The 25509-nt window shown below is 45.0% G+C and overlaps 1 protein-coding gene across 1 annotated transcript in view; it reads left to right on the plus strand.

Moving 5' to 3' along the window:
* MB21D2 (Mab-21 domain containing 2) overlaps positions 1-20675 on the plus strand; it is a 47328-nt gene extending 26653 nt beyond the window's left edge. Inside the window, exon 2 of the mRNA XM_072344365.1 lies at positions 16954-20675. Within this exon, the coding sequence (XP_072200466.1) occupies positions 16954-18218 (1265 nt within the window). The 3' untranslated portion in view covers positions 18219-20675. The remainder of the gene's footprint in view (positions 1-16953) is intronic.
* The last annotated feature ends 4834 nt before the right edge of the window (positions 20676-25509 follow it).

Here is a 25509-nt window from a genome sequence, read left to right on the forward strand (position 1 = left end):
CTGCAAATTTCCTGCCTTTGCATTTTAATTGCTCTCGAGGAAACTCAGAATTTACACTCCGTTCTTAATGCCTGCCAGCAGACTTTCTTGTCACACACTACAGGGCCCAACATCTGGCCTGCAGATGCCCTGGATAAGGGTTATTTGCTCAGGTGCTCTTTTGAGCAAGAACTTCTCAGGGTTAGAAATATTCCCTTTGCATCTCTTGAGCTTCAGTCCTTCTATCTCACTGCATGTTGGATTCAGTCCTAGAATATAACCCTGCTCTGAGAAAACCAAATCCAAAGCAACTGTAGTGGTATTTGGAGGATTTATTCTGGTATTGCAGGTGATACTTTGCCTTGATCTCCATACTTTCCTTGCAGTGTTTCAGGCCCTGTGCAACTTCTTAGCTGCATGTTGGCTCTGTGCAGATATCAACAAGGTGGTCTCGTGCCTCCTTCAGTCAAGCGTCTCACAGTCAGCCTTCCTTTTGTTTCGGGTTTCTCTCTCCTTTGAAGTGGGATGCATCTCTTACAACGGATGCGTCAGTAACATGAGGGGAACATATCCCATAATCAGGAACGTTCTGTCTAGAGAGAAGTGTTTATTATACACAACTTGTTAGAAACTGTCAATCAACTAGGCTCCCTTTGTTTCTCCATAATGCATCATTAATGATGGCTTCTGCTATGCATTCAGTTTCATTGCACACAAGGGCCTTGTCTCTGTCTCTCCATCCCCTTCCCCCTCTTCATAATCACAGGAAAAAAATTAATACATTGATTCAGGGAAGGAGAGCTATAGGCTTGCTACGGGCTGTGTTTGGTGTCCTTGCTCACAGTGTTGTACCTGATTCCATGAGAAATCTCTTGAATGTCAGTAGAGCTATTTTGGGATTCCTCTTGCCTCTCATCCTGAGGAAGAGGGTGATATCTGCCAGCACACACACGAGCATGGATAATCAGCCATGTAAAGAAGGGACAGAGGTATCTCATGAAAGTGATCTGTTGAGTGCTGGGGATGCAAATGCCACATCCTCTTCATCTCTTCCTCCACCCCTCTGGATCTTCAAGCCTTGAGATCAAACATTGTTTGCTGACTGTCATTTTGCTTGTTCAGCCCAACATAATTAACTTGTTATTAAAAAGAATATTCAACTCCTCCAGGGCTTGTGTCAGGGAGAAACAAGTTTCTTGGAGGCTATGAGTTCATTAACAAAGTTATTGCCTCCCCTAGAATTTTTTAGGAAACCACAATTAATAAAAAACAAACAAACTGGAAATCCCCAGTTAAGACTGATGAGAGAAGAGGCTAGCTGTGATGTGTTCTGTGTAAGTAAACTTAACTGTGTGGTTTGGGATTGGCTTGCTGGAGGCCCTGAAGCTGATTTTCCGATACTGTCAAAAGTTTGCAGCCTTCATCTGCAGCTGAAATTCAGGACGCCAGCAATGGCTGGGATAATTCAGCCTTCTGGCTACTGTCTGCTAATTGGTTTTGGTTGGTCTCCCTGTATCGTTTCTTTCTGAATGATTATCTTCAGGGCTCTTTTTTTCTCCTAGTTTTCAGCAGAGAGGGCCAAGCCCTGGTGTGAGCTATAGATTCCAAACTCTCATTTTGTTGCTCTTCCAGGATTAGAAATGACTCATATTCCTTCTTCCATTTCCTGCTTTGTGGTTCTGAACCAGATGCCTGACGTCTATCTTGGCATCACATCTTGCTTAAGTCCCAAGCTGGTGCTGCCTGCTCACATTGCATGTTGCCTAGGTGTGCAAGACACTGGCCTTCCATTTGTTCATATGGAGATGATGTTTTGTATGGCTATTAGAGCAAGGAGTGGCTTATGCTGAGAGTAAGATGCCCTCACAAACTTATTTCTGCTTCACTCTCCTGTGTTTCTCCAAAGGAGGTTTCTTTCTTGTCCCTGATACTTTTTTAACAGAAAGATCTGTAGCTACCTTACGTCAGCCCTGAGGATACTGCATAGCATTGGGAAGAGAAGGCATTTTGGTCAACTCCAGATAGACTTCTTTAATTCTCTCTCCCCACATCCTTGGCTCCAGGCCATCCTTGCTTGGGATTTCCCCCTGGCAAACAGCTTTGGCCAAGTGCTCCAGGCTGGGATCCAGCTTGTTTGCCTTTATCCCAAGTCTGTTGGGGCAGCCAAGCCTGGCTGTAGGCTTCTGGTTTTGCTGGACAGGATCCCAATGCTGTCCATCTATGTGGGCATCACCTCTCCTGTGTGTAAAAGCAAGAAAGCTAGGCAGATATCCCTCACTGCTTTCCAAAAGGGGAAATCTTGCCAGTGTTGCCTGTGACTGACTGACTGATCTTTGTGTCAGTGGAGCATCCTGTTCTGGAAGGCTGTGAGTGGGGCTGTTTGAAACACCTGGTACACAACAGCTGTTGCAAAAATATTTGACCATTTTCCATCTGAACAGAGTAACTCACAAAACTGCTTTGCCTCAGTTTTCCACTGAAAAGGAAAAATAAGAACCAATATTTATTTTCTGGAATCTGCTGCTCTGTCCTCTTATGAAAACATTTTGCTTATTCTTATTTGGTGTTCATTCACTCAGCTATCGGGAATATTTTAGATTCTTCCTCGTGTGAATGGTTTCAGAGGTTTTATGGCCTCTATTTCAACTGAGAAGGAAATTGAATTTCAGAATGTTTAAATCCTGATTTCTGTTTTCTGAACAAGTATCAAAGAAACTCCAAATCCAGAGAGTTTCATAGCATAGGCAAGCTCAAATTTTACCTCTTGTTTCCAAATTATTTCTGAGACGCAACATTTCACATTTCGGGGTCACATTTTGGCAGTTCCTTTCTTCACACTAAGGTCTCTTTCTCCCTCTTCTCAGCACTAAATTTTCTGGGGCTTCTGGTGACTCACCGGTGGAGAAAATAGCTTTTGGGGGTGGGCTGTGAACCTGTTAATGTGTCACCGTGTTTTGCCCATAGTACAGTGGAGATGAAGTGGTTCATTAGTGTGATGACTGGTAGAGATTACACGGTTTGGCAGAGATCCTAAATTCAGCTCACTGGGAAGAAAGTATGAAGGTGTAGCAACTCATCTTTTGGGAGGAAAAAAGAAACAAACATCAAAAAGGCTTTTATTGTATTCTTTGATTTGAGCTGTAGTCTGGATTCAACCCTTAGATTTCAATTAATGTATCCTGTTTTAAAAAAAGAAAGTATCTTCTAATCTACTTGCTAATACTTCTTCATTAGGAGAATATTCTTCAGAGAAGACTTTGCTGTGCAAAGAACTGGTGCTGAATAGCAGCAATTGCACAGACTGTGTGAGAGGTGTTGCTATCTGTGTGATGGTCGGAGAATGACCAAAAACTGGTAGGAGGATGGAACGCTCAATGTTGCAATTTAAGTTCTTTGAATTTTTTTCATTACCATCTGTTGCATTTTGTTTTATCACAAGGTTGGAGCTATGAACGTTGGTGCCTCCCTCCTCATTTAGGGCTAGCACAGAGCAAATAATTAATTACGGAGCCTTAAATCACTACTTGAAACCGTAACATCAGATTATCATTCCCTTTAAATGTCTCTGGCACAGGTTCACTGTCTCTGATTTTCATGTCTCACCAGTTGCTATTTTTACGTGTTTTGAATGGAAGAAGCTGCACTAAATAAAGCTGTGTGTTGTAGTAAGCATGTGTGGACTTCAAAATGGCTCCACTCTGTTGTGTGCCTTACAACCTAAATTCCCAGCTCAGCTTTTTCCTTGCCAGGAAATGTCTCCTACCTTTGAAACTCCTCTCTAGAGATAAAAGCTTAGCTTGGTGCTGTCAGGAGCTGTCAATTCAGGCAATTTGAAATAAATCAGCTGCCTCCTGGTAGTTTTGCAGCTATCCTGCTTCCCTGTGACTGCTTCATTCCTAGCTGCTTTTGGAAGGGTGTTATGTTTGGTTGATTCTCCCTGATTACCCACACATACTTATTGTTTCTGGCTGCTTTTTTCACTGGTTGTGAAGCTTCTGGTAGCTACCAGTGCTGCTATGAGGGAGCTTTGTTTGTAGTATGAAGACTGGAAGTGGTAAAAATGGACTTCATTACACCCTCCTACCTAACCCAGAAGCAGAAGCTGGTATTGCTGAAAGCAGAGGCAGATGAAAAAGCAGCTTTTATTGCCCTGAAGATCTATCCTCTGCTTGGGTGGGGAGGAAATAAGCAGCAAGAGCTAGAGAGTTGCATACTCTTTGCATACCCTTTGGCTACATCTTTCATTAGGAGTGCTTGCCAACTGTATGCTGAGCACCAGTCCCAGCCACCTGTCTGTTCAGTGCTCTCTCCAGATAGGCTCTGTGCTCTGATCTGAGTTAAATATTTCTACCTGAAGTACTCAGGTTCTAGGCTCCTCCCAGAGGACAGTCTGTCAGCTAGAGGCTGGAATCTCTTTCTTCATGCTTTAGATTCAGCTTGTAGTATAAAATCAGTGTGGGAGAGCTAGGAGAGCTCTGGGCACTAGGAGGTACGGCAACTAGGAGGGGCACAGTCCTGTTTGACCTCTGTAGTTGCCTCCAAAGCATCCTGTGCATTGAAATTGCCAACTCCAGGTCTTGGGTAAGTTGCCAACTACTTCTTGGCTTCCTCTTCTATCTCTCAGCCTGTATTTTAACTGACACTGAGCTAGCAAGCAGTTGACCTGTGTACTTTACCTTGGAGGTGCACCATCCTTGATAATAACATCGTTTCTACCAAACTGTTGTTTGAAAGATGTCCCCTTTATAACAAAGTTTCTTGGCAGGGATCTGTTATCACTGAACAGAAGCTAAATGGAGAGTCTGGAAGGTACCCAATTGTTGAGAGTTGGCCTGCCTGCTATTTCAGACATCTTCAATGGCAAAGGCAGGGTTTGACCACATCTAGAAATAGCAAGGTGGGGGAGTCATTTGGTTCCTATGTGCCCCTTGGGTGGGTGAGGAGGAAAACTCATATCACAGAGAGCATGGTATAAAAACATTGCCCATGAGACCTTTGGGTGAGCCTTTTGTGAAGGCAGATGAAGGATGGAAGAGCATAGACTGTGTGCTGGGCTGTGTGACTGTACCACTCCTGCATCAATTGTGTGCTGAAAGAGGCCAGGATGTGATCAGATGGAGCAGCGGGAAGGAGAGGCTGTGAGCCTGGCCTTGCAGCAGCCTGGGAAGTGGGGTGGGCAGATCAAAGCAGGGAGCTGGAGGAGGTCAGAGTGGGATAATCCTCCAACAGCACGAAGGCTGCAGCTGTTGGTATTACAGCATGGCATTACTGAGATTTCCTGCTGCAGTACAGTGGATGTCAGCAGGAGTTTGCCAGCCTTGGACACTGAGTGAAGGGGGGTGGATCAGTCTTTCTTCCTTTGGCCAGTGCCCCCAGGGGATGTTCTGGGGCATTCAGCTGGAGGAGCCCAGAGGTGTGCAGAGCTCCTGGCAGAGCCTTGTCCAGCATGGAGTGCATTAGTAAGACCTATGACGTAGCTGGAAGGGAAGGGAGCGTGCTGCAATTGCTATGGTCAGTTTCCACTTTTGTGCCCCTCTGCACCTAACTGTGGCACTCTGCCTAGTCTGAATGCTTCTTTCCCTGTACTGCAGTGAGGCAAGCAGGGCAGCTGGGTGGGAGCCTCCATCTCTCTGGCATTTCTAGTTGCACCAGTGTCAGCATGCTTGTCTCTTTGCATTGAGTCTGCAAAGAGTTTGTCTGGGTGGAAGATGAAGGGATATTAGAAAACTCAGTAAAATCGCTGTTGTGAAAGGGACACCAAGAAGGTTACAGCAACACAATGACCATTAGGTCTTGGGAAAAGCTGCCCTTCATCTCCTTCAGAGCAGGGATCTTGCTGCCCTGAAGGGTACATGCTCTGCTCTTGCCATTCCTGGGGTTGCAGACTGAACAGGTTTTGGCATATTTTCCTAGGACATCCCTGTCCAAGGGAATAACAGGTAGGATCCCTCTGCCCCCTTTCTGGCAGTGCCACCTCTATACCCACTCAGTTTTACTTCGCTATAGTTTTTTACCAAGTACATTTGTAGAGAGCTGGTGCCAGTCATGTAGGGGAGCCCTCACAGGGAAGAGCAATGAGCTGGTTTGCTAAACCTGAAATGCTCAGAAGCTATGAGTTGGATTCTAAAAATAAAATCTACTGGTGTATTTTTATTTCTGTTCTCTTTTCTTCAGCTTTCTAAATCTTTCTCAGCCTTGTCGCCTTCAGGGTATTTTTGGTTACTTGCAGCTGTGATGGATAGAAATTGCTCTTTTTTTTTTTTTTTAACCATAAATTTAAGCTGAGACTTTTACCCAGTCTTATGATTCCAGAAACTGGGCTCTTCAGCAAAAAGGCAGAGGCAGAAGGCTGGTAACAACTGATAACTGGGCAAATGCTGGGGACTGAAAACTTGTGAAGCACCTCCAGTACATCTTTACTTAGTGCCAGGGCATGAGCACAATGCAAGGATGTATCTGTGGCTCTGTTTGGGAGCTTTGGGAGGCACAGGTCTGTAGGTCTCTATTAACTTGGTATGTGGAGGTGATGGATGAGAATGGATTTTCTGTGTCACAGCCAAAAATGGTTTGAAGCAAAGTATAACCATGATTACTGTCCAACTGCCAGGGGCTGCTGATGGCTATCAACACAAAAATTCAGAGATGTCTCCTTTTTCTTCTCTCTGTTCACTGGAAAGTTTGAGATGTGTCTAAAACTGTGCCAGCATTTTTGTGTGAACCAACTTAGGATGTGCTAGAGCAGGCAGATCAAATAGCTGAGAAGGGTGTGAATAAGGCCCTGGAAAGAGCAAGCAGGCAGTTTGTTTAATGTTTGCTTCCCTGTGTTTGTGTGAGTCATGGAGCTGGCGGTGGTCCTGCTTTCACCTCATGGAGAGAAGCAGTAGGTGTGTAAGAGCAGCACGCTAATTTGCTGAAAATAGCTGAAAGCCAGGCTCTTCAGATACTCACTAGAGATTGCAACTCCTCCATCTATCGATTCTTTCTCTTCCCTCTTCATCTTACAAGCTTTTAAATGATGATAAAACAGGAGAAGAGCATGCGTGGAGCATGTGGTGTGTGGCTTTCTGCCCCAGCCTATGCCTGGATGGATGATGTGTGCGTGTGACCTTGGCCACGAAGGACTGCAGGATGTTGTGTGGAATGGTCTGCTTCCCCACACATCTGCAGCAAGGGACGAGGTGAAAATGTCTTTCCCATTATCCTGAGGGCTGCTGGCACATTATGCTGCTGTCACAGCATCACACACCAACTGTCCTCAGCAGCTGAGGGGATTCATACCTAAGCTGATGCAGCTGGGGTATGCTCAGGTGAAGAGGGCAAAATACCAGTTGGGTGCTTTGCAATTCTGCCAGCTCATAAGTGCGTTTTTGTTTCTGTTTTTAATCAAGGACAATGTTAAACGTTATGCTCTCATTAAAACTTTGGCTTCTGGCATGGAATGTTGTGAGAATCCCCTTTTTGTTCCCTGAATGGAGGAAAGAAGTATAGAAATGCAGACTGGCAACTTGTAGCCTGGAGGCAAAGGCAGCAAGAAACTCTGGGGTTTTTTGTGTGCTTCCATGGGCCAAGTCTGTACTTGAGCTCCTGTTGCAGGCTTTAAATGCAGTCATTGGCAGATCTGATCTAACTGGCTGTGCATTTGGAAAAGCTGGAAGGGTAATTTGGCTTCTGGGCAGCACAGGGTGATGGACATGGAGGCAGCTCAGCTCAGCTGGGAAGAAGGGGTGGTGGGAATAGCAGCTGTCCCTTATGCTGCTGGTGTGGGAAATCCAGCTGTGGTTTGGGGCTCTCTAAGCCAGAGCTGTTTACATGCCGAGCATCTCAAGCAGGCAAGAGTCAGCCATCCCCCAGCATTTGTCCTTCATTCAATCAAGTGATTGCTTTTTTGCAGTGCAGGCTCCCCTGAAGCCTGATTCCTGTATTTCCTTCTTGCCTTAAGCAATCTTTGCTTCACTTGTTTCCATATTTGCTTCTTTAGTTATGCAAGCTCTGGTTTTAGGCCCGTGAGCTGAAATATGCTTTTAAACTGCTGTGATTTTGCTTTAAACTTAATGTTCAACAATTGTTCCTCAGGGAATTTACTGATCTGGGGGGCCATACAAAGGCACTGTTTGCTCTGGTCACTTCAATTGCATCTTCTGGTTCCTCTGCTACTTGGCACGTGTGGGCATGCCCTCAGAGACCTTTATGTCCCTGCTGCCTGACCTCCACAAAGCCCTCTCCACCCATCCTCCTTGCAGAGATGCCCAGAGCCACATCCAGCCTGGCCTTGAATGCATCTGGGGACGAGGTATCCACAACCTCCTCAGGCAACCTGTTCCAGTGCATCACCACCCTCTGTCTGGTACAGCAGACGCATGCAAGGCTGCAGTAAGTGAACCCACTATTCAGGATGTGTTTCTTCACTTGCCCATAGTTCAGCTGACACACAGACCATCTGATGAGGCTCAGTACTGCAGGCGAAGTCTTGCTGCAACCTCATGTCGGTTCTGCAAAGCATTGCTCCAAGCAGAGGGTCTGTATCTTAAGTCTCCACAGAGTCACACTGACAAAATAGTAATAAAATGCCTTTCAGTAGGGATCTAGTTCTGGCTTCTAAGTGCCTCTGCTGTTTAGCTCCGAATTTATGTAGTTAAGAAATTTTTGTTTTCTGGACTAAAACATGCAGAGAGTGCTTTACAAGGACAGGTTTTTGTTTTCTTAATGACGCTTTTCTCTTCACCATCTCCAGGTAGGCTCTCATTTGTTGCCCCAAAACAGTTCCAAAACCTCAGTGCTGCTCCTCAGATGGATAGATAGCATGGATGGGTGGATATGCATTCTTATGTGACTCTCACTGATTTAATTTTGAATGCTCCTAAATTATTCTTGACATATTCACTCTGCTCTGAGGATGAAAATAAATAAGGGGAAGTGATTAGTTAAGTGTTAGTTTTATCTTCTAGGGATGTTTTTGACTGAATACTGGGGCTTTCTTGCTGAAAGTGAAGTACCTGCAGGTGAACCACTCCTAGGCATGAGCACGGCTGTGTGCTTGCTGTGTTTGCTTGCTTTTAGAAAACCTGAATTCAGAACTAAATTTACCTGTGATGATTCATTTGGAGCAATGCTCTTTCTGTAACTTATTAAAATGCATTAGCAAGGGATTTGTAATGGTGGTTCTATAAACAGCAATTGTTCAGCTTTGAAGATGTGATGCACATTGGCTGTGCTGTTCCGCTGCTGTGCAGAGTGGCCTAATTGCTCAAAGAGAAATGACACAAAAGGAGCCCTGTACAGATGGCTTGGGGAAAATGCTGGCCTTTCCCTTCAGTCATCACAGGCTGGAAATCTGGCATTAAATAGGATTTGTAGGCAGGTTTGCTGTCTGTCTTCTGGCTTATCTGCACTTAAACTTGCATCTTGCTCGCACTCTGTGCACTGAATACTACCAGGAAACTCCTAACACACACTGGATGAAAATCATGCACTAAATGTGGTATAGTAGGAGATAGCCCGATGCTATAGGTCTCATCCTCCTTCCCATGTAGGAACAATAGTGTCAGAGCTGCCTTTCTCTTGACTATAAACCCCGGCAGGTGGCAGGGGGAGATGTCTGTCTGCCTGAAAGTGGCTTCATCGCTTGCGCCAACTGCAGAATGAAATCTCCGCCGCCTTTTGTTATTCGGCGGTCCTTTTTCTCTGTAGCCCGATCCCACAGCCCGTCTCGCTGGTGCGTTTGTGCCATCTGCTGACCGCAGCGATGACTGCACACACAGCACTTGCCGGATTTTTTTCCGTGTTACGGGGATTTCGTACATGGAATTGTGAACGTGTCGGTATCAACGAGGAATGTTTTCTGCCTTCTTGCTAAGGTGGCTGGGGATCTAGCAGTGAAGTTCGAAATGAGGTTTGAACCTCAATGATACTATCTCAAGAGCTAGATGCACAGCAGGCTTGGGAAAGGATGAAGATGTTTATTGGCATCAGGATTTCAAAGCTGTGCTTCTGGGAAGGGACAGAACAGCACTTCTTCCTTGAATGCAAAGCTCTGTTGGATAGTTGTTCGTTTTTTGCTTACTTTCAGAGCTTACAGTATAATGTAAGTAGGGGAAACTGTGATTTACCAATGGTGCATTGCAGAGTCCTTCTCATGGTGCCTCATCTGTAGGCAGAGAATGCCTGAGCACAAGCAAATGTTGCCCTTTTGGGGATAAACGTGCTTTGGCCGCCTTCTGGGCTATGCCTGTGGGGAAGGTTTGGCAGAGCTTAGCATAGTGCCCCGGGGCACATTCAGTCAGAGATCTACCCCTGGTACAGAAGCAAACCTAGGAGTTTTTGTTCTGCCTGGTTGCAGCACGCCTCCTGGTGGGTTGTTCTGTGAGCCAGGGAATGCAGAGCAGCGTGCTTTTGGGTAGGAGAGCTTCCTGCGGCCTCGGGTCTGCAAAGGAGGCAGGTCCTTCCTCCGTACTGCTTCACAGGGGCTGCAGAGAGATGACGTTCCTTCTGCCAGACCCTTCCTTGAATGCGGCCAGAAACAAATAAGTAGGATTGTGCTCAGATGTCCTATAGGCATCAGCTGTGCGGCAGCTTTGTCTGACTCTAGGGACAAGCATCCTTGTTAAAGAGCTAGCTTGCACCCTCGTGTTTTTGCTTCAGCCTTGTGCGATTAATTCTATTGACTGTGTTAGCAAATTTAAGAGGTCTATAATCTCCTTTGTTTGTCCGTTAATCGTGGGCCAGGAGGCCAGCTGCCAGTGGGAAGCCTGCAAAGACAGTATTAGTTGTTGCTTTCTGTGTAGCAGGATGGGAAGGATGCAGGCAGTATCTGTTTCTGTTGTGCTGGCTGGGAAGTGCTTTTGTGCAAAGGGTAACGAGCCCCGTGGTGCATCCATAGGGGAATTTTACAAAGTATTTTCACAGTAGCATTTGTGAAATGTGTGTGAGATATTGTAAAACATAGGTGAGATCTCTGGCTATTGAGTTCACGTGAAAGGTCAGCATTCTCCGTATACATGACTTGTGAGTCTAACTTCTTTATCAGCGTTGCAAGCAAAGCTTTGTAGCATTTTTTTGTTACTGCTACAGATATGTTAGGGAATTTGTGGATTAAAATTAAAATGATGGACTTAGTAAGAGAATAAAGAATATGGTTTAATTTTGAGAGAAACAATAGCTCTGCTAGGACAAAATATACCATATATGCAGGGTTTTTCCTTGAGGTTTACTACCGGAGTAATGTGGGGAGTGTAAACAGCATTTATTTTCCTTGCGTTTTCAGGGGATATTTAAATGGAACAACTGAAAGTATAAGATTGGTTTGAATTTGGAAAGCGAGCTGCCTTTCTTCTGTTTTTCTTGCAAAAAAATGCCTGAAAATGATGATATTCGAGGATCTTACTGGTATTGTGTGAGCTGCCTTCATGAATGTTTGAATTGAAGAAACAGCCTTCTAAAATTGGGGGGATTGGTGAATGAGATCCCACTCCACTGAGCTGGTCAGAGACACCTGGCTGAAGCAGCCCTGATAGGAGGTGGTGTCTGAAGAATTTGCTTTGGTTATCATCAGCTTCCCACTTTTGCTCCAGTTTTCCCAGCTTCTGGGCTTCCTGGATTGGCTGTGCTGTTAAGAGATCCTTGCCAGCTGCACAGATATATTTGGCTTGTCCGTCTTGTCATTTCCCAGTTTTGGTTAAAATTTTTGTAAAATGAGGCAGGCCAGGGATGGATGCATGGAGTGCAGGGGCTGGACAGTGGATTGGTTCATGTCTTCTCCACCAGCTTCCTCAGGTGTGGCTTCTGAAGAGTCTGCTTTCCATCTGCATGTGGAAGAAGAAGCTGCACTGTGCCCAGAGCTCTTTTAGGGGCTGTGTGGTTTCCTGGAGTCCTCCTTTGTTTCCCCCTCCAGCTTCTGGTTTTGGTGCAAGGGTAGGTTTGGGGTGTTTGTGGCAGTGCATTTTGTACTTATCTACCTTGGCATACAGGATTTCAGCTGGCTGGTTGGCTTCCACAACAGCACGTGGGAGCTGGAAAAAAAACTGGGACGCTATTTTTAAGATTGCTTTTAAAGGACACTCTGGAGAAAAAGAAGCTGATTTTTTTTACAAGGGGGTGCTGGGCCCCTGCAGTGTGTTCTGTCACCATATCACAAGATTTCTAAAAGGAGCAGAATCAGTAGGACACTGGTATATCAGTCTGCAAAGAGCAGCTTCCTTTGCTTACCCCCATTGTTTGACTAAACTGGCATCACACAGCTCAGTCCCCCCACACCCCTCCCACCCTCTGCCTGCTTCCGTCGACAGTCCTCTCAAAATGTGCTTTGTAACTCAAGGCACTCCTAAAGGGCTGACTCTTTCAGTTCTATGTAACCAAAACTTGTGCTGCTCATAAATAGATTTGCAATTAGCAAGAAGAATCAGTGCAACCCAGCCGGCCTCCCATCCCTGTCTTAAAGAAGCCCCTAAAATTCAGCACACGTCACTCAGGCGTAGCTGGGGGACCTCTGCAGAGAGCTTTTCTTTGAACAACATTCCTTTTCTGCAGGATCTGCTGTTTGCAGCAGAACTGTCAAGAAACTGCAGAGTGCCTATCTAGTGTATTTACCAAAAATGACAAAAGCTTTTAGTTTTCAGCCTGCCTGGGGTGCCTTAGTAATTCTTTCAGCAGCTAAGGGTAAGAACTGCCTGGCCGAAGCGAAGCTATCCTAAAGATTCATCTCAAATTTACAGGTTTGTTCTCTTCTAATAATGTCTGCTGTGCATTTAGTGCTGTCTGAGCATTCCCAAGAACTTTCTGAGCATCCAGGAGGTCAAACTTCCTTAGCTTTTGGGTCTAAGGAAGGTCATGATTTTATACAGAAAAATAAGAGGCATGTCCAATGTTAACCATTGCAGCTGCATAGAACAGGAAGGGGCGAGGCCTCATTCTTCTGAGTCTTTTAGACAGATTAGCCAGGAGAAAGAAGGGAGGCAAAGTAGTGTATGTGGGGGATCCCTAGTCCTCTCTGTAAAAGAGATCATTATCAAAGAACAAACCCCATATGCCAAGGGAGCAGGCATCCAGCGTAGTGTTTTATGGACACCACAGTGGGAGGAATGAGCACCACCTCCACCTTCCTGAGCTCCCTGCCCACCTGGGGGTGCTCAGCTCTGCTTCCTCACAAGGCAACATATTTCTGCTTATCTTGGAAAACACTCTGGAGTCAGGACATGTAGTTCCACAGAGCAAGCTGCCCTACAATGGACCTATGCTTCCTCTGACTTGAAGTGCTAATCAAATGAGGGCAAATAAGATTTATTGGATCAAAAGCAATTCCCAGCATTTCTGGGTCCTCAGAGACCTAATGCTCCCTGGAACCCCTCTGGAGAGCTTTCTTGTGTGAGAGTTCCCTGGGGCCAGTCCACCGAGGAATTTAAACAAACAGCCCTTTTGATGTCAGTGGGGACTCAGGCTGGTTTCTTTAATGAGGAGAATGTAGCTGTTTCTTCCCAGGTGCTGTCTGATGCTTGCTTCCTTTTTCTTTCAATCTTGTTACCAAAAAATCTGCTTAAGACAATAGGCAGATTTGTGCAATGCTGGCTGCAAGTAGCAGGAGACTTCTGCTAGAGCACAGGCTAATGGCTTGGAGAGGGTAGGCTCAAATGCAAGGTCAACCAATGACTAGTGCCAAAGCACATCATTGCTATTGATTGAGGAAATGAGTATTCAACCACTTTGCTTTGTGGAGATCAAGTTACCAGCAAAATGAGCAGCAGAAAGAAGGTATCAATGATAAAATCAGCTCAGGTGTTTGATTTGTAGAGAAAATCTCAACTTCTGTAGACTGGGAGCAATCAGTTTTGTCCAGTTCTTCCTTTCCTGCATTCTGTCCACATGCACGTGATGAAGCTGGAACTAGGTGATCTGTAGGGTCCCCTTCCAAACCAAGCTATTGTATGATTCTGAGATGAGTATGTAAAACATCCAAATGTCTCAGTTCTTTCAGTCCTTCACAAACTGCATCCTGGCCCTGATCCAAACCCACACCACTTTGTCTCTGTGCATGTGTTGCAGGGATACTGTCTAACTCGTAGTCTCTGCAGCCTATGGGGAGCATTTCAGACTATGCAGGAAGAGCAGGTGATGTAGAGGGCAAGGAAGAAGATGTAGGCTGTATACTGTTTGAACCAGCAATGGGTGTGTATATATTTAAGTCATCAGGAAGGAAGCTATCAAGAAGGAACCCAAAGAAGGAAATGAATATGTTAGAAATAAGTTTTTGCCTATTTTTTTTTTTCTTGGGGTGAGTTTCTCTGAAGACAAGTCTGTAATTTCCTCCTTATTTACACAGAGCTGGGCATGAAATAGCAGCAGATCACAGAATGCATTGCAATGGCTATAAAATCAGTTCATCTGAAACTCTGCAGTGCATGGAGCACGTCTTTGTGTGGCTTTTTTTTGATGTCTGACTCTGTGACATACGCATCAGAGTCCCAGATCATTCAAAGATGCATCCCAAATCTGGGTGTTACATAAAACTCTCTTTTCCATCTTTTTCTCTTTTCCTTGTATCACAATGCCTTACAATAAAAGTAAATCCTACTTTCCTGCTACTGGAAAAAAGGATGAAGGAAACTCATTTGCTCATCTGCATTACTCTGAATTGGCTGATTATTAAACTAACCAGTAGGCTTGGACTACAGTTACTCCTCCTTGTTTTCACATTTCCTGCCTTCCTTATGGTTGTACAAATAGTTACTCAGTTATTCATGATAATGCCAAGTTTTGTATCTTGGGAAGGTCTTAAATTAATCACCCAGCTAAGCAAATGAACACAGATTTCTTACTTAGCAAAGTGCCAGCTTTACTGAGCAACCTTCTCAACTGAACATCACACAAGGTATGGTTGCAAATTGTGTGTTTTGCCTGGTAGCAGCAGGAGTCTTCTTGAATGTCTGTGAACCTACCTTGATGCTACAAAAGTGGGTGGGTATTTCTACTAAAATAAAAAAGAAATTGTTTGATCCCACAAATACTGGGTTCAGTCTTTGTAGGCAACTTCGGGCATCTACAAAATTCACAGGATTATCTGTAACCTCTTTTAGCTTCTCCTGGCATTGAGATAGGGAGATGAAAACCCAAAGGGCCTGCTGGTGCTCTTATCTTAAGGACTTAGGTGAGCTATCAGTCTTTGTTTTTCGGCATGTTTTCTGTGTGTTTGCACTTGCATACCTGTTTCTTCAGTGTGTGCATGTGATGCTCTCTGCTTACATTTGGGTTGTTGGAACTTGAGATGAAAGCTTTGTGGCACTTCAGTGTATGCCATACAGTGCTGGCTAGTGGGAATCTTTGAAATCCTTTCACATATCAAATAGATTTGTAAGTTATTGAGTCAGGCTGAACATACTGCAAACCCCAGAAGCCTTGCTGAATCCTGAATTTGGCTGTCCCAACTATTTATAGAACATTCTATGCTTATTCTAAATATATTTTCCTCAAGGGGAACTCATCTCAACCCCTTGCTCCACAGCCTAAAGTGGATCAGCAATGCTGCTGTGGTCTATTAGCAAAAATTCCTTCTCTAGCTCTCTGTCAGAGTTGCAGATGTTCCTGAGGCAGACCTTGAAATGCTGTGACAGGCATTGCTCAGGGATTTGGATTTAAACTCTGCAGCCATCCAGGAAGAGAGATTTTGGTGATGTATGAGATCACTTCCTGTATCCATTGCTTAACTATTTTATGTTCCTCCTTTGCTGTTAGATTAAGACTACAAGGATTGCCTATTGCCTAAAGCAGTGCAGCACTTGCACTGGGTCAAGGTCAGGATTTAAAGGCAGTGTCTTGGTGCTCTGGAGAGCAACAGGACAGGTGGAGTATATTTTACAATGTCTTCACATGGAAGATTTCACAGTAGCCTCAAATATTGCCACAAGATGCATTCCCCTGCACACACAGACCTTTCTTTGTGGTCTCTTTGGCTCTCCCAGGGATGGGCGCATTTCACTAAGGCTGTGTCTGCCTCCTGGGCTGACAGTTGGGTGAGCAGCTTGCTTCACTGTGCTTCTGGCTAGTTATTCCCACTTACATCTATTTAAACTTGATCTCTTTATAGCGTAAGGTCAATTTTAAGCATAATTTGAACATTGAATGACGTGGTAATGTCTCAGCTGCTGCGTGGAGTTTCTCCTTATTCTGCTGTTTCTGTTCTATGAACAGATTACAGTGGTATATATAGAACAGAGTGAAAAACTGGCTTTGTGCAACTGGTGCGGTCAGTGCAGGGTGAGGGGAAAGTGCCTGGTTTTTGTGATGAAAATAGATATCTATCTTCATGTCTGTACTCTGGGGAACTGATGAGATATATTATGGAATGATACTGTCATCACAGCTTGAAGAACTAATTTCAGAGCTGGTTTCTGTCCTTTCCTCATAGTTTAACAAATCTCCATTCCCCTGTAAGAGGAGGACATACAGCCTCTGTTCACATTGCCTTGCTGATCACTGAATTGTAAAGTCTGACCTGCTTGAACTAATGCTTGTAGCTACACATTCACTCACATGCAGACCAGCCCCCTGATGCCCATCCAGCTATTTTCTTATACTACAGAGATAATAGGAACAGTGAGTCGATTAATTCCAAAGCACTTGTCTACCATGGAAATTAGGAACGTATGCTAAAAAAACTGGCTTAGAGAATACTTGAAAAGTTTAGTCCTCAAAGTAGCCTTGCTATGTTTTGCTGGAGGCACTTGATTTTTTTGCATCGCCACCTTGTGATGTTTAGAACAGACCACAGTCATTCCCAGGAATGCAGGGAAGTCCTGCCCTGAGTCAGGTGGGACTGAAAGTGGTCTAGTGCTGGAACTGGTGTGCATTTTACTGTTACACTAACAGTGATAGGTACCTCTGCCTGTTTTTTTCCTGCTGGGCAGGGGATGGGTTATAGCCCTGTTCAAATCCTTTATCCAAAATATGTTTGCCTTCTCATCAATGGACTCCTCTTTCTCTCTTTTGCAGGCATGGTTCAGAAACTTGACCAGAAGCTTCCTGTAGCCAATGAGTACCTGCTCCTTTCAGGTGGTGTGCGGGAAGGCGTGGTGGACATTGATCTTGATGAGCTGAACGTTTATGCGCGAGGCACAGACTATGATATGGACTTCACCCTGCTGGTGCCTGCACTGAAGCTGCATGACCGCAACCAACCGGTCACGCTGGACATGCGCCACTCGGCACTGTGCCACTCCTGGCTGAGTCTGCGGTTGTTTGATGAAGGAACTATCAGCAAATGGAAGGATTGCTGCACTATTGTGGACCATATCAATGGAGCTACCAATTACTTCTTCTCTCCAACAAAAGTTGCAGACTGGTTCTATGACTCCATTAGCATTGTTCTCTCTGAGATCCAGAAGAAGCCTCAGCGGGGGATGCCAAAGGTGGAGAAGGTTGAAAAGAATGGGACGATCATATCCATCATCTTGGGAGTGGGCAGCAGCCGAATGCTATATGACATTGTTCCTGTGGTGTCATTCAAAGGCTGGCCAGCTGTGGCCCAGAGCTGGCTAATGGAGAACCACTTCTGGGATGGAAAGATCACAGAGGAGGAAGTAATAAGTGGGTTTTACTTAGTGCCTGCATGTTCCTACAAGGGGAAGAAGGACAATGAATGGAGGCTGTCATTTGCCAGAAGTGAAGTTCAGCTGAAAAAGTGCATCTCCAGCAGCCTCATGCAAGCCTATCAAGCCTGCAAAGCTATCATCATCAAATTGCTGTCCCGCCCCAAAGCCATTAGTCCATATCACTTGCGGAGCATGATGCTGTGGGCTTGTGACAGGCTACCAGCCAACTATTTGGCCCAGGAGGACTACGCCGCCCACTTCCTTTTGGGTCTCATCGATGATCTCCAGCACTGCTTGGTCAACAAGATGTGCCCTAACTACTTCATCCCCCAGTGCAACATGCTGGAGCACCTCTCTGAAGAAACCGTCATGCTGCATGCACGGAAGCTGTCCTCAGTCCGCTCAGACCCCACCGAACACCTCCGAACTGCCATCGAACATGTCAAAGCAGCCAACCGGCTAACGCTAGAACTCCAACGGCGAGGCAGCACCACCAGCATCCCCTCCCCACAGTCAGATGGAGGGGACACCAACCAGCCTGATGACCGACTAGCCAAAAAGTTGCAACAGCTAGTGACTGAGAACCCAGGGAAGTCCATCTCCGTCTTCATTAACCCAGATGATGTCACAAGGCCCCACTTCAGAATCGATGATAAATTTTTCTGAGCTTTCATCAGTGTTTTTGGGGATTTTTTCCTTCTGTTTCATTATTTTGAAATACTTACAGTGTGCAGGTTTTTTTTTCAGTCGGTTTCCCTCGATTACTTAGTCTCTTTGTTTTTTTACATATCCAGCATAGATCGAATCTGTTGAGAACAATCTGAACAAATTATAATTCCTGGTTCTGCAGGACGGTGCAGATTTTGGAACAATATATTACAATTTCATATGCTGCTTTTTTTTTTTTTTTTTTTTTTTTTTATTTGAGGCACCCATCCGCATTTGTGAGTAGTTTCTAAAGGAGAACATACACCATAAACACACATACCAGTGTTCGAAAGAATCTTTTTTCAAGCTTCCATAATTTATGTGCGCTGTTGGGCCCCTGGAAGGGAGAACTCACTTTCCGCTGTGTAGGAAATTCACTTCTTGTTTTGTTTTTTTTTTCTCCATGAGCTTCCATCACCCTAAAGAAATGAGAGAGACTTTGGGTTGGAAAGCACTACTGGTAATTTGATGAGGCCAAAACTAGTGGGCTGAAGCCCAGTTCATCTGTTCTTCACACTTTTCCTACCTGGGGAGAACGCTGACTTTAGAGATATTGATGCTTTTGGGAGGAAGAGTTGTTTCTGTTTTGATCTACTTTTTGAATGTAATTGTTCATAATTGGACCTTGTGTAGTCCAGAGGGTTGTTTCTGCTGCTTTCCCATGCGGAATAAGGTTATGGAATGTTAGTTTTAGTGTGTGTAATTATTCAAAGCCTTATTTAAATTCTATTAAAGAACATACCATTATAAATGTTAATTGCACTAATGAAATCTCTGCCATTACCTCAGTCCCACTGTTTGTGTTTCTTTCATGAATTAGCATCTGTTATTAGGTACCAGTATTGCAGATTGCTCAAGGCCCTTTGGGTCTCATGGTTTCAGGTGATTTCTTGATTGTCTTTTGTAAAAGACTTCCTTGTTAGCCCTGCGATGTTTGAGAAGTCAGATTTTTGCATTGGCATATTTCTCTGGATGCGTATCGTGTGTTGCAGTGCATATTGCATTAATATGTATTGCATGTTGTTGAAACAGGTCTGCCATTAGATAAGGATGTAATGCTAAAGAAGTGGTATGTGCAAAGTGAATCGGCCAGATCTCAAGCAAAGGAGCTATCTTGCTTCTCTAATGCATGTATTAGGCCTGATCCTTCATGGCATTTACCATTCCCATGACTCCCGTGGACTTTTCTGACTTACCGTGGGACATAAGAGATCTTACTTTGGTCTCCTGTTTGCAGAAATTGTTTGTCTGTAAATTTGTAGTGCAACAGTAACAAGGGTTAGTCTGAGCCAAAAATAATTCTAAGTATAAAAATAATATCAAGGATGATGATTCCAAGGATTCCAAGTTCAAGGATAGAGTGGCTTTTTTGTGCCTGGCTGGCCAGTGACTGATATTTAGGCCTTAAATCAGCAATTTGGGCTTATTGATTTTCCCAGAGAAGCTGTTCTGATCCAAACTTGATGCATGTTTTAAAATGTGATCATTAGAGCAGGTTGAAGTATTTTTTAAATACTTGACAGACAAATGAGGAGCATATCCAGTAAATTCTAACAGATAAAAGTCGTGTATGAAAATGTGTCACTTCTTTCTCCCAGCCTGTCTGGTAATGAAACCAGGCTGGTGGAGCAACACACCAGCAGCTTTGGAAACTGCATTGTTTTGTCAGATGGCAGGGAGGTTTTGATGCCTATCTTGTCCCCAAGTCATATCTTAAAATGAAATTTTGGCTCCTCCATCTCTTAGGCATACTTGCTTTCACTGCTGCGGCCAAGATGTTCAAATTTACCTAAATTTACTGGTACATACTTATACGGGCCTGAAAAAGATCTCTGAAGCTGTTGGCTAGATGAAGCGGATGAGGATTTAACTTCAAAGCACAATTGGGAGTGATGATGAGTCCTGGTGCAGCTGCAGTTACGCCCTGGAGAAGGACATGTATTGACTTCAGTGGAAGCAGAAGTCACTGGCTCCTACCAGTGTGGCTGTTGCCAAAGATGAGTCTCTATGTAAACCCATGTATCTGCCAGCAAAGGCTAGAGGACCAGCTGGGAATCCTCCCCAGGAGTGCTTGGAAAATGCAGATCCATTGAAATCATCTTTTCTCCAACCTCCAGGACTTCTGTCTGCTGGGAAAAGAGTCTGAGCTCCACGATGAAATGTCCCACTGCCACGTGAGAGATCTGCTCCACACAAAGCAGCAGTAGCCTGGCAGGCAGAGCCCCTGGGAGCCCCACTGTCCGCTCCAGCGCTCCTGAGTTATGCAGAAACGCAGCTCTCAGCCTTCCTCATGCCAGTTCAACGTCCCGATGACCAGCAGTTTGGCTGGTCCATGTCAAGCTCTGGTGTGTGCTACCCCCCCCCTTTTTTTTTTTTTTTGTTGTTGTTGTTTTGTTTTAATTAAAAAACATTTTGAAAAAGCATCCATCTTGTTCCTCCTGCATTATGAGGAAAAGCTGTGTGTGTGTGTCTTTGTTGGGGAGGTGTAAACTCAGCTTTCTACCAGACTGGAAAGCAGCTTTCCAGGTAGGTTAGAGAAAAGTTTGTATCCTAGGCTGTGTGTTTTCCAGGGAGGGTTAGGGTTAGGTCCTAATCTCTGGCTGGTTTTGAATCTCAGTGTGGTTTATTTGCTCCTTTCCACATGCTAGCTCAATTTGATGAAGCAGGTTGCCAACCCAGAGTTAGTGTGTGCTTTGACTGTCAAAGGCTCTGTTTTCTCCCTCTCCTGCTATCCCATTTTCCTTTCTGGTACGTGTTGGGACAGACTTTCAAAGCATATAAGTGTCAGATGGTTTAAATAATGAATACCTATAATTCTTCACTGCATCCTGCAAGTTTCAAGGGGACTGCAGTGCTTTTTGTATTGGAGAATTCTTGGAAGTCCTTGTACAAGCATTTTAGAGCACCCAGCCCCACTGGGCATCATGGCTGTGGCTCTACTCTTGGAACAAGGTTTTGCCTTTGCTATTGCAATGGTGTTTCTAACTGGTAGCAGGGTGGGAGAAACAGCTCATGTGACTGGTTCCAGTTGTTATTTCTGTGACACCTGGTCTGCCCCAGGTGTAGCTGAGCCTGCAGAGCTGACAGTCACCAGCTGGTGGGGGAGTACACAGGGATAAAGGGAAAAATGCCTCCTTACAGACCAAAAGTCAGAGACCTGATGGTTGCATTGCTCTGCTCTCAGGGCTGTGACTGTTGCTTGGATAGTGGCTCTACATAGCTTTATCCTCTGAAGACATTTCTGTACAGGTTTATTTTGGTGTCTCACCAACCTGCTTACTGTGTAGTGATGAATGCAGGTTGCAGTTGGGTAATGAAAAGTGACCAGGAGGTGGTGGTTGGGACTGGAGGGGCAAGGAACAAAGTTCAAGTCTCAGTAAAGTCCACTGAGACTTGTAAATATGCTTGAAAAGAAATGTGTATTCTTTTCTGGATCAAACTGATTATGATCAGACTCAAGGTAGGCAGTCCGTTGTGTTTTATTAACTCACGCATAATGCAGGCAGCCATGACTAGTGCAAGTGAATGTAGCACAGGGAAGGGGAAAGATAGGCTTTGCTAATGATTATTTCTCCCATTTTTTGTTAACATTTGTATGATTGTTACCTAGAATTGACTAAAAAAAAGGAATCCATCTGTCCCTTTCTGCAGGTTCAGCATGGGATACATCTTGCCAGCTTTATATTACAGTGAGTGTGCTGGAAAGGTCAGTGGGCAACTGAGCGCAGTGATGTTCAGATTCTCCTGACGTTGCTCAGTGATTAGAAATATTCAGCATGTAAATAGCTTGTTCAACATCAGCAAGTACATCATCTCCCTCCTGCCAGCTTGCTTGGGGTGAGCTAATGGACTTTTAACATTATGCAGCTGAGAGAGTTGCTGTCTCTAATAGCTCCTGATTAAACTCTCCAGAAGGGAAGATAACCACTGAGGGGCAAAGGCTCAAAAATGGGGGTGAGGGTGGGGATGGGGGTTGTAGGGTGCACAGAATAGCAGATATTAGGAAGCTGCTGGCCAAGGGACTTTTGCTGGCATGTTGTATTTAGGGAAATTCAGCTTTATATTTAGCACGTTTTGGCTTTTGAGAACCATTTGTCTAATGGAGCCCAATTTATTTCCTCTGCTTTTAGAATAGTGACAAAATAGCTCTCCATCCCTCCTCCTCCCCCATTTCCCATTTGTAATCTATTATTTTAGGGCTGATCTGAGGAACTATTGTATTTTTTTTCCCTATTATCTTTGTCCCTGGCTCAGCACTGCGCTTCCAAGCTGAATGTAGGCTTTTGGGGGTTATTTTTATCTTGCTGACCTTCTGTGGTAGACGAACACGCTCTCATTCACTCACAGACAGCCTGATTTGCTAAGCAGAGATGTGGGTGCATACACACACATCAGGCTCCCTTCAGATTCACTTGGCCTTGTCTCTCCCCCTCAGATTTTTGCAGTGAAGACATAGCTGAGGGCACAGGGAAGCCATTTGAAGATATGTTATGTGATTCTAAAGTCTTAAGCAAGCCCCAACAAAAGGCAGAAGCTGAGGCCACTTTTATCCTCAATTCTCATCCCCCTCCAATTCCCTTGTTTCAGTTTTCTTTCTGGGAGGTGATGAGGAGAGAGGTGGTCTGCTTCTGTCTGCCTCAGTGGTCCAAATCTTAGATGTAGCTTGCAATGTTAGACACTTTAATTAATGGCTCTGCTTATCTCCAGGACTTCTTTCTTTACAGCCTACCATGACAATGGTAGGACTTGGAGAGGATTTTATGTTCTGCTCAACCACCTCACAACAGAACTGGGTGAAGAAGGGAACAGATGCTTTTCCTGAAGAATGAATGACCTTGTATCCTTCTGCCTCCTCTGTGCCAGGGCTTGTGCACACCGCGTTGTTAATGGCCATTTCTAACACTTCAGGAGGGAGCCTTGGGCTCTCTTAGTGGTCCCCTGGAACAGACAACAGAGGGGAGCTGGAGTGAGTGGGTGAGGACACACTGTGCCCTCGCTCTGACCCCAAATCTCCACAACATTGCCAAAGCTGTAGTGACCGATTGCTGCTTCTATGACACCATTGGTGGAGCTTCCAAGAAGGGAGGCTGGATCTCAGCTGGCAAAGATGGCTCGTCAGGGAAACCTGCAGCCAGCCCAGCAGCTGTGTGTCCTTCCTCATGGGGAAGTGCACAGGACATGCAAAGCACTGTGTCTTACACTTACTTTGCATCCTTATAAACCAAGGTATGTGGCTCAGGGCAGTGAGGAATGAGGACTAAGCTGAATATCTCTGTGAAGGCCATGTTTCCCCACAACCTCTCATGCTGTCCAGTACCTGTGTGAAAATGCACAAACCCATAAACCCTATTTGGCATCCCTCTGTTCACTAATGGCTTTATCTAATTCTGATTGAAGTATACAGCATTGCATCTATTGCATTATTTTGTTAGTCACTGTTTACAAAACTGGAGCAGAGGTGGGAAATTGTTCTAGAAAGCCTCCAGGAAAAAAAGAAACAAACAACCCCATCAGTTAAAGGAAAACGTAGAAACTGACCCCAGCGGTGCTGAATGCCATCAGCTCATTGGGACCGAAGAACTAGTAAGTCCACCAAGACAAATGTTACCTGGTCAGTAGTACAAGGCTCCTGCAATTGCTCCTTCCCCAGCTGCCCCTCGATCTGTTTCTATATTGCACCCAGCACCCCCGCCCCAACATCTTTAAATAAGGACCCCAGAGGTGTTCTGTTACAGTAATGAACTAAAAGGAAATAAACTGCTGCTCAAAGAAAAAGAAGCTGGATAGATACGTTTTTGTACTTTCTTATAGTCATCTGCAACCTCGTCGTCCGTGTCATCTGTCTCACCAGCTTATTCACAGAGTGGCAAGCATCGTGGTGCAGAAGGGAGGAGAAATGCAAGTTCATGTGAGTTTGTGTAAATAATTCAGAAGTGCTGGCTTGTTCTGATACACGGTGCTGCAGGGCTGCCAGGGCATGCTGGTCCATCACGCACAAGTCACGCTCTCCCATGTTAAAGTGAGCTATGGGGACAGCTGAGTCAGACTTCCAGCATGGGAAGTTCTGATGGGAAGTTCTCCTGAATAGGGAAGCTCAGAATGGGATCTCTCCCACCTTGATACATCTGTCTAAAGATGGTGCAGTGCAACAGAGCAAGAGCAGGGCATGTCAGGCAGTTCCTATACAATGTGCCAGGGACCTTGATGGTGTTTGTGGGGCAGCTCCTGCCTGGTTTGCCTTTCTTGCACCTCTCTGCCTTCACACACAGGCTCAGGCAGCTCTTATCTTATGGGCTGGAGATGTCTGGTACAGCAGACAGGAGAGTGGGGTGGTGATGTCCATTTGGGTCTAGCTGTCCCAATGGCCCAGTCCTGTCAATTGGTCTCCTTTTATTTCAGGCTACATAGCTGCATATGCCTTAGAGAAGTAAACACATCTTTTCACAAAGCTGGGGGGACTGTGATTTGGTGCAGTTTATTAGTAGCTGGGATGGGTCTGATTTATCACAAAGAACTGAGCTAACCACATCCAGCTATCTCCTGTGTAACACTGAGTGCATTTTCCAGCAGTATGACCCCTACTAAGAATGAGCCAATGTGCCAACACAGCTGGGACCAGCAGCCAGGGCAGCTTGCTGGTGTTGCTTTCTCCACACTGATTTGCTCTTCCCTTCAGCAGCACTAATTAGACCACATGCAGCTTCTGTTTCTGGGAAGAGCTCTTTTAGTGCCAGCTCAGGTATCTCTTGACTGCATGATATTTGCCAGCTTGGAAATATCCACCCTGCTTATAGATCCAAATAAGAACAAAGCAGTGCTGCGGTCTCCCAGTTCTTACTGGGAATAGCCTGGTGTTGTCTGCCTATGGCCTTGTCCTTTCACATGCCTGGCAAGATCAAGCGTTATTTTGAGGGCCAGAGTGACAATCCCTGCTCTGCTCCATTTGACATACAGTGTTTCAGCAAGCACCCACATTTGCCAACCTGAATGCAAAAGGAGAGCTGAGAGAATAGCAACATGAATTCCCAAACGTGTTTATGGAATGATCTCCCGTATGCGTAACTCACCTCTAGCACCTGATTTTCATTCTAGTCACAGATGATGTTGATTTGTACTTCTGCAGCCATTGAAATTCCCCAGCACTCAGGTCAAGCCAGGAATTTCTGTTAAATATATCTAGTATTTCTCCAGGTTCATTTGAAGAGAATGATAATATATCATTGCTCCCAATGGGGACGTAGCTGCCTCC

The sequence above is a fragment of the Excalfactoria chinensis genome, chromosome 9 (genome assembly GCF_039878825.1).
Source record: "Excalfactoria chinensis isolate bCotChi1 chromosome 9, bCotChi1.hap2, whole genome shotgun sequence".
In the NCBI taxonomy this organism is placed as follows: domain Eukaryota; kingdom Metazoa; phylum Chordata; class Aves; order Galliformes; family Phasianidae; genus Excalfactoria; species Excalfactoria chinensis.